Source organism: Cornus florida, unplaced genomic scaffold, assembly GCF_030987335.1.
Source record: "Cornus florida cultivar Cherokee Brave unplaced genomic scaffold, ASM3098733v1 CherokeeBrave_3.0.0_Hap2_Chr05, whole genome shotgun sequence".
Lineage (NCBI taxonomy): Eukaryota > Viridiplantae > Streptophyta > Magnoliopsida > Cornales > Cornaceae > Cornus > Cornus florida.
In genome coordinates, this window is record NW_026775575.1 from 92033670 (window position 1) to 92042913 (window position 9244).

General features: G+C 37.4%; 1 protein-coding gene across 1 annotated transcript; it reads right to left on the bottom strand.

The window, feature by feature from the left end:
- Positions 1-522: 522 nt before the first annotated feature.
- On the bottom strand, positions 523-5984 carry LOC132307619 (BES1/BZR1 homolog protein 4-like). Its single transcript, XM_059805428.1, has 3 exons — positions 5096-5984; positions 925-1682; positions 523-833 (listed from the first exon to the last, which is right to left on the bottom strand). The coding sequence occupies exons 1-3, from the start codon at positions 5309-5311 to the stop codon at positions 830-832; spliced, it is 978 nt and encodes a 325-aa protein (XP_059661411.1). The 5' UTR covers positions 5312-5984; the 3' UTR covers positions 523-829.
- Positions 5985-9244: the final 3260 nt, after the last annotated feature.

A 9244-nucleotide genomic window follows, 5' to 3' on the forward strand; every position in this document is an offset into this window, starting at 1 on the left:
GTCTTATTCTTCCCTTTTTCTCACTTCTCTTCATTTTCATTCAATTTTTTTCTTTCCTATTTGTCTTATTCTTCCCTTTTTCTCAGTTCTCTTCATTTTCATTCAATTTTTTTCTTTCCTAAATATTAGATACATTGTAAATATATACCAAGATAATCTAATTATGCCTGAAAAAATAAAAATTAGATAATTTTTATCTTTGTTATCTGAACACAACTTCACAAGGATGAACACCATATTTTATTTTCTTTTTATTTCTCACAAGATAATCCCAGTATGTTTGTCAGTGATGATCCTCAGAAGTAATCAAATGATGGTCTTCATATTAGCATGGTTTATATTCTCTCCGAATTCACAGTCTGTCATGACTCTTAAGAAAATGTTCTTAGTACCAAAAATATATATGAACACGGCCAAGAAGTTCACTATATCTAATTTCAACAGAATGCTTAACCACTGAAATACATTCTCTATTTCACTTTAAATCACTTTTTTTTTTCTTTTTTTCTTTTTGGGGCAAACTTTAAATCTAATAACATTGCTTTCAAAAGGCAAACCAGAACTCAGTGACAACCAATCCTTCCTGTATCTCAGAGCTTTCACAAATATCTAAACTAGAAGAAGAAATGATCAAATAAAGGGTTGCAAAACCACTTCAACCTTTGAAGAGCTATACATAATTTTAAAGGAAGAAAAAAAAAAAATAACAGAGGGAAGCAGAGTGTCGTCTTCATCCATTTTCTATTCTTTCCATGGGAGCTCTTGAACATCATCAACGGACTAAAACTTCACGTCACATAACCATTGACCTTCTCCCTTGTGGATTCCTCTATCTGCAATACAATACAGATCAAGTAATATAAGTAAACGAACAAATGTATGGAACTCATGGACCTATCCAATTACATATCCACGCCAACACACCTGGTCCTTGAGCTCCCAAGAGTAAGCTCGAGATCATCTGAGACACATTCCTCGTGAATCCTTTCTCCTTCCCATGGCTTTACTAGCCCTGCTGTATTGCTTCCGAAAGCAAACTCATCAGAAATTACTTGAGACATCGGAACATCAGCAGTATGATCAGAGCCTGGTGCAATAGCAGGAGAGCAAGTCCCACTCTGCCCTGGAGTCCACATGCGAGAACCACCACCTGATAGAGCCTCTTCCTTGAAGCCAAATGGGTTTGAAGAGACGAGACTGAATGTTGGAGAAGTTGGCCCGCTTTGGGGGATTTGAATACCAGCAAACCACTCTGAATCTGGAAGGATCAGACGGCCAGGGCTTGGTGGGGTGGAAGATGGAAGGAATGGGTACTGAGGCCCAGCCCAGACTGGGCGAGCAGAAGAGTCATCCCAGTCACTTCTGATTCGAGGGGTTCGGGCAGTTGGGGAGCTCAGTGGAGGAGTGACAGGAGCACTTATAGAGCCACCATTGCTGTAGAGATAAGGAAGCTTGGAGAAGGAGGCCGATGAGGATGCAGACGAGAAACTTTTGAGCCATGGGATGAGAGAACTACCGTCTGCATTAGCGTTAGCAACATAAGAGGATGAGGTAGGGCTTGGGAAGGAAGTAGAGGCTGGGCTTGGATTGAAGGAAGTGCAAGTGCTTGGTTGATATGATGAGCATGGGCTTGCTGATGCAGATCCACCCACAATGTCCATGCGTTCAAACGGCTTGCATCCCTGCAGACACCGAAGATGATTAGAGACATGTAAAAGCATGCAGAGGGTTTAAAGGATGACCTAATATCCGATTGCCATTTATATCAGGCAATGACAAAAGCTCCAGATGCAGCACCCAGCTTAGAAAATTTATCAGACAAGAGAACCATAACTTTTACTTTAGTATCACCCGCATAAGCCCAAGTGCTTCCACCTATGCAGAAAGGACACTTCCATTGTAATTAATTCCTAATTTGTTGCCAGACAAAGAACATTATTTTGAGACTGATACCTCTTTTACCCTGTTTCATTTAGGAATCAATAACGAACTCCTTGTTCTGGAATTTCATCACTCAGAATCGGGTGTATGATGTCAAACGGAAAAGGTTTAAACCTCCTGTTACTAGATATTTCATTTTGTGCCATTGTAAAGGTTTGCAACTAACAAGGATAAAAAATAAAAATAAAAATAAAATGGCTTGTATCTTCTTACCAACGTACTCACATATCGTTCTGGATATAGACAACTAACCTCAAGTAGGGCTTCTTTAATCATATAACCCCATTTGCCTGTTTACATTCCCATAAGGATGTCATTTCTCCACTCTGCTCGTATCTAGGACCCTAACAAATATGCAGTGTTTGATCCAGGTTGCTATATGATGTCTGCTAATTTCAGAGTCTGTCAAGATCTTCTACTTCTTTTTTTCCCTTCTCTAATATTGTGTATGTGGAATGCATTAACTCTTTAATCCTCTGGATAATAGCATATTCAACCTCTCTCTACCCAGCAATAAGCTTGAGGCAACACTTTGGCCATCAATCTTATTATTCCCAAGTGATCAGCTCCAATACTTGATAATTAATAGACCGCTGGGTATTTGACTGTTTCTTGACTATTGGATGCAATAATAGACTAGAAAAAAATCCATCTCCCAAGACAAGATGAGATGAAGAATCCAGGTTCTAGAGTTGGCATCATGTGTGTTTATGCAATTACAATACAACACGGGTAATATTTTTGCCGGACAAAATTATAGGGATTTGCATCTATCACAAATTCACAATATATTCAGCTAAGAATGTGAATTACAAGACAAATTAAATATTTAAGAATACAAACAAAGTTACTTTCTCCCATTATGTCTGGACAAATCATCCCCAAATACCATAAATTATACTACATATTAACTCCATTATTTAAAATTCTAAAATTATGCCCATTGAGCATCGCTTATCCATCTCATTTGGTCTATTGGTGAGCTATTGTCCTAATTCTAGTAGCTAACGTATTGCTAATGCAATCATGATAAAGCATCCCTAAGATGCACAGAGACAGTTTAACAAAGGTGCCGTGTGCATGTCAGATGCGTCTAACACAAAAATTCAGATACTTCAAGACATTTGTCCGACCTTGTCGAAAAGCTAGTGTTTCAAAAATAAATTTCTTTATTTCGAGCATTCTCAGCGTATCTAGGAATCATAGTTGACCAATCTTATGAATTTGACATTGTAATGTGCCCAACATAATCAAGCTAATTTTAAAGATAGAAAGCTAGTTAGTGGAGTTATATATAATATGATGATCTTTATGGTAGTTGTCTTCATCTTCAACATTACAATTAAAATGAACTTTTTTCTTTGGTTTAATACAAGTGCAGTATATAAATATTAATTGCAATTCTTTTTTTAAATTATGAAAAAAAATAATTGCAATTTTTATACAACTATTACCCTTTCCTCTCGGTGTTTGGTCCTACTTTTTTAAGATTTATCTTGTCATTGTGTCTGTATCATATCATATATAAATCTGTCTCCGTGTCTACAATCTGATTTGAGCCACAACATATAAAAATCCAAGATAAAAGCAGGTCCTATCAGTAATAAAAGTAATCTGGTTATATTTGCAAAGTTTCTTTTCAAAAAAGTAAAATTGGAGAGCTGAATCTTTCCATTTAATAGCAGGGTATTTGTGTACTATAGTGTAAAATAAAACATTTTTGACACTATACACTGGTCCTGTAACTCTGTCACCTGCACTAATGCACACCCATCAGGAAAAAAACAAGGACCAAGTTCTTATTAGCAATAAAAGTTATTTGGTCATTTCTGCAAGTTTTGCTGAACACAGCAGTACTATTGGAGAGCTGAATCTTTCCATTCAATAGCAGGGTAATTGTATAGTATAGTACCTTTAAATACTACACAATACACTGGTTTTGACTCTTTTCACCTAAACAGAAAAACAGGACCATTTAAATGATCCAGCACCCAGCTGGATTAACTTCTTCCTTGGGCAGAAGTGATTTGCCAAAGTAGCAATTTATGGTTTCAAATTTAGTACTGGATTTAGGAGCCTCTAATCAATATAATACTTTATCTTCAATTTACCATAACTGCAAGCAAAAAAAATTATAAAAATTGTCTTAGTATATAATTGTTATCAAAATAACTTGAGAAACTATTTAACTTTTTTTTTTTCTTTCCCTGGAACTTGAGAAAATATTTAAGTTGCATTCTATATGACATTAAGTTACAAATTTTCATTTTATATAACGTTAAGCTGTACTTGTTTAAAATGCAATGACATGAATGAAAAATCATTAAAGAACTCATTCGGAAATATCTTATTTTAAAAGAACAAATTTCACACACAGAGAGAACTAAACAGAACTGGAAAAGGGTTGTAGACTGTTGCAATAAACAAAGCAAAGACTGATGTTGCACGACACTGGGTAAGAGAAAGAAGCCATGAGATGCCGAAACTACCCCTCGCGGCTGTAGCTTTTCAGGATCCAAGTGGGAATTTAAGAATACATTTTGGTGAATCAACAACTCAACAGGGCCATTGTTGTCTTCTCTCTGTGCATGTGTAGTTTCAAGTCTCTCAATTCGAGAGCTTTAAAAGGAATCTTGTATTTCACTCCGCGAGGAAAGCAAAAAAGGAAAAGAAGAAAAGGAGCTTAGCGCAATTTTGCAGTCCCGATCTGATCTAACGTACACTGGTGATGAAAAAGGAACGCAAAATTCAGAATCTAAACCTTCTGACCCATAAAAACCTAACAGACAAACACTTCTTACTTCATACGGGAGTACTACACTCCAAAGTGGTGGTGCTAACATGCGCGACTTGGATCCCGCGCACGTTAGGAGAACTGCTAAAATGCGCCACAACAGTCACAACATTTGAACCAACGGTTAAATTGAGCACTAGACTAATCATGACATTCGCAACAACTACTAAAATGCGCCAAATGAGCTCCGGAGTTTCAACTGAAACAACTCAAGTTCGGGGGCGACTTACTGGTCAAGCATAATCGCGCGGTGCTAAAATGCGCCGGGAGAGCAAACCTCAAATCAAGCATAAATTTCAAGGAAGACGAACGATTTCAAAGAAGTGATCTCATAGAGGATAGAGTTTTGTGAGTCTGTACCTTACGGTAGGTGGTGCCGTCGGGTTCGACGGTCCAACCGGCCTCGTTGCAGAGAGCTTTGAGGACCTCGTTGTTGTCGCAGTGCTTGGGCAGTTTGTAGTTGCCGTACATCCGAAGACCAGCGAAGATCTTCGCTGCAATTGCTCGCCTCCTCCTCTCTCTCCTCTTGTTGTTCTCCCTCTCCTTCCATGTCGGCAACCTCGTCCCCGACGTCATATCTCCCTTTCAAGTTTCAGCCCCTTTCTCTCTATAGATATATGTATATGTGTGTATATATAAATCTCTCTATCAGGAAAAGATTTTAAGAAAATCTAAAAATCAAAAGATTTAAATTATCAAAGTAAATTTGCTTCCACTCTGATTTTGGAAGAAATTTGAACTAAAATTGCTCAAATACATGCAAAAAATCAAACTGATCTGAAACAAACAAATAAATAAATAAATAAAACAGAAAATAAACAGTATCGGATCAAAACAACACCAATTACAGGAAGAAGAAAAAAAAATCAACCAAGAGCAGAAACGAGATCTGAATTCAGCGAGTCAAAATGCGATCAAGTTGATTAAAAATTCTGAAAATTAAAAAAAAAAATATATATATATAGGAAATTGATAATAATCTGAAAGGTAGAGATTGATCGGATCAATCTTGGAACAAAGGTTAAGATCAGTCAAGATATTTAGGAGGTCACCGGGAAAAAAAAGGACGTTAACGGCGAGTGGTCCAAGGAGAAAACTGAGAGAGAAAATTAAAGCAGCGAAATCGCAGACCTACTAGTTAAGATATGATAGTCGCGTGAGTAGCTGACACGGTGGTGATGTTAGCATGCCACTCGGCGAAGGTCAGACCCTCGCTCCATAACCGTTTCTCTCTCTCTTTTCTATAAAGCTACTGGCATTATATACATACGTATGTATTATCCAATGAACAAGGGCAGGCAAACATGGCACGTGTGAGAAGTTCGGCGCACGTGGCTGAGGGCCAATGGGTGTCGTCCACTTCACGATGGCGGGAAGAATAGAGGTGGCGCTATGGGCTGCATGTGATGACGTGGACTCGAGTCCTGTCTTTCACGTGACACCCACAACTTTGCACGTGTCAGCTGTTGCTTTTAGTTTTAGTTGGGCCAAGCGCGTCCTAAACACCAGTTTTGAGACTGTGACGTGTTTGGTTCTGCCCAAACTTAATTTCCAAACGCTCCCAAAGAATTCGGTTTATCTTTTCTTTTTGCTATCATTGCTACCAAACAGACCATAAGCACGTGCGAGGCAGACGGATGATTCCCATCCAGGCTTCAACTCCCCTCTCTTTTCTCTCTTCTCATTCGGTTGGTCTTCCACGGAAACGAGAGAGAAAAGTCGGGTAGGAGGTGGTGGTGGGAAGTGGGGACCACCAAGAGGGTTGAGACCTGCGACCTTTTCTTTTTTGCGGTGGGGCCACATACAGACGGATTTGCCCGCCACCCACGAGGCATTACAATTGCCTGATACTATTGTTTTCAAAAAGTAATGGAAGACAACGTATAATAGTTTATTTCACAAAATTGACCTTGGATTTTGACCATCTATTTGTGAAATACCTAGGGTACTTTGGCCAATCTGACCAGAAGAGTGACTGAGACGATTAGAAAACAAATTTGTGGTTGGAAAAGTACGTGGAGGTAAATGACGAAAATGCCCATAAATGAATGAGTGGTCAAGTGAATCTGTGTTTTGAATCATGGTTCGCTTTTCTCATCCAAATGGTGGCCAGTTGTGCCCACCATTGATTGACCCGCAATGAATTCTTCAAGTTGGTGGCCAATTGCCAAGCTTTTAGGGTTTCAAATCTCACAAAAGTTATACTTGTTTGGGAAATGTTAAGTGATGGGCTTATCGGTGGTTGTTTCAAAGTCCTCCTGATTATACATGAGTACTAAATATGCGGAATTATCTAATAGGGTGGGGGTGGGGAATTCGATAGAGTCAGCAATTAGGGGTGCATATGGTTACGTTAAATTCAATTCAACACTGAACCGAACCAGTCACCTACAGTTCGGTTCAATTTGGTAAAAAAGATTGAATGTTGCACCTTTTTATAAGAGAAAGTTGTTCTCATTAATTCTTTAAGTAACACTATTATGCTTCTTTGCCTTGAACACTATTTGTAAATGTGCTAGTCCATAACTCAATAGGCACCACTCAGTTAATTATTAGCACTTTAGTTCAGAGCACTACTTTATGAGCTTATAATCTGGTCAGATCATTGTATTAAATGTTGATTTTGCACCAAATCTGACTCAAAATATCTCATGTCCTAAATCATCATGAAATGCAAGAATTTGCTATAACTTTGTCCAAATTAAATTTGTCCACAGAGTTTGTCAAGCCTCTCTCTTTGGTATGATCTTTGTCTGCTCAAATGACAACCAAAACATTCCTTTTGGGTGTATAGCGAATAACACCATCTCTGGAATCCTAGGACTTGACAGAGTACCAGTTTGCGCAATGGAAATAGCTTCCTGAGCTTGAGTTTGATCGATATAAGTGTTGACCAGCGAGCTCAGAGGCTTCCGGGGGTACGTTTTCAGCCAGAAATGGGGGCTGTGTGATTGATTCCGGAGCTCCAACCAGTGTCATTGCTCGAAATCCACTCACCATAATGGGAGCTATGCAGCAACGGGAGACAAGGTTTGTATATGATATCAATGCAAATGAACTACAGTTTGGTCCTGAGAATTGCGCCAATGATGCGTAATGATTTTCGCTTTGTCTGAAAATTTGCAGTTTCAAGGGATACATTTCTAGATAAAACAGAAACTATATAATTGGTTGATGTGTGGCATTTTTCAAACCCTTCCCAACTCCTATACACTTACAATATGAGCCATACATAAAATTAACCAAGTTTATGAAGATTATATATGACAGAGTATTGGATCAGTAATAAAGCTCATTTTCTGGGATTTTTTCCAGCCACCACAAGTCAAATTATCTAGATAGAGAAGTAATCCAGCAGCAATCCAGATCCCTAACGTGGAAAGGATTCTGAGCCTTCATCATGTGCCGCGTGTATAGATTGTTTGTGCACGCAATGCATGGTAGTGCAATATATACATCAAAAGGTTTTAACATAAGCTTTGTAATGTAATTGTATGATGATATTAAATTATTCGTATAAACAATGTGAAGTGTTGCATAAATAATGTGAGTTATTGCATAAATGATATAATAATAGGATGTAACAAGTTATGAAATGACATAATAAAGTTTCATACACCAGTTGGTCCTTGTCTCAAGCAAAACCAATGTAAACAGTCTGTGGCATTTCTAGCAGTATATCTTAATAATACATCAAGGTCCTAGTGTTCACTTACATGAGTGGCAGGGGCTAAAATTGATGTAGAACCTGATTGTTGAAGCCTTTATGACCCATTTGAACCGCCAAGGGCCAGACGAGCAAGCTGATATATTTTCTGGGCTAATTTTGAAGTATCCACATTTGACCCATCATGAGAGTTTTTTTACTAGAAATAGCCTAACAAGCAAGATTCGTTGCTACGCCATGACATGCGTCGTTTTTTAGCAAATTACCATTGTTTAGGGCCTCAAAACGGAATTTTCTTTCCTATAGGAAGCTTGTCGAATATTTCAAAAATTTTATGCCTTGTCTAAACGAACTCGGACTACGCTCATATGTTATATTTAGCAATTTTATTTGATTACCTTTCTTTGAGAAACTTTATTTTTAGACTTATTTTTGAGCATTAGTGTCATTAAATTTCTTTATGTTACAAAATTTTATATTTCAATTAGTTTCTTTATGAATTAGAGTTTTCATTTATTATAAATATATGTAACGAAGAAAATAGAATAATTATAAATATACTTACTTTGAGAATTCAAAGTAACTTTTTCCTCCTAAACAAATTTATTATTCTGCATAAGTCAGTCCTCTTCCTTCAAAGTCATGTAGGGTCGTTTGCCACCAAAAATTTTTTTTACCATCTGCACTAGTAAATTAGTAATAAGTAGTTATACTTACACTGAATACTTGATACTTACGGTGAATTTTTTAACCTAATAATTTTTTATTAGTTATTTATTTTAAATATAAATAAATGAAGGACAAACTTACTTATTTGTTGCATAGATTACTAATTAAAAAAA

What these genes read in the sequence shown, in the direction of transcription:
- LOC132307619 (XM_059805428.1), bottom strand. Translation starts at nt 5,311, where the DNA reads ATGACGTCGGGGACGAGGTTGCCGACATGGAAGGAGAGGGAGAACAAC. An exon ending in ACGGCACCACCTACCGTAAG is followed by an intron (nt 1,683 to 5,095) that starts GTACAGACTCAC and finishes CGGTGTCTGCAG; the next exon opens with GGATGCAAGCCGTTTGAACG.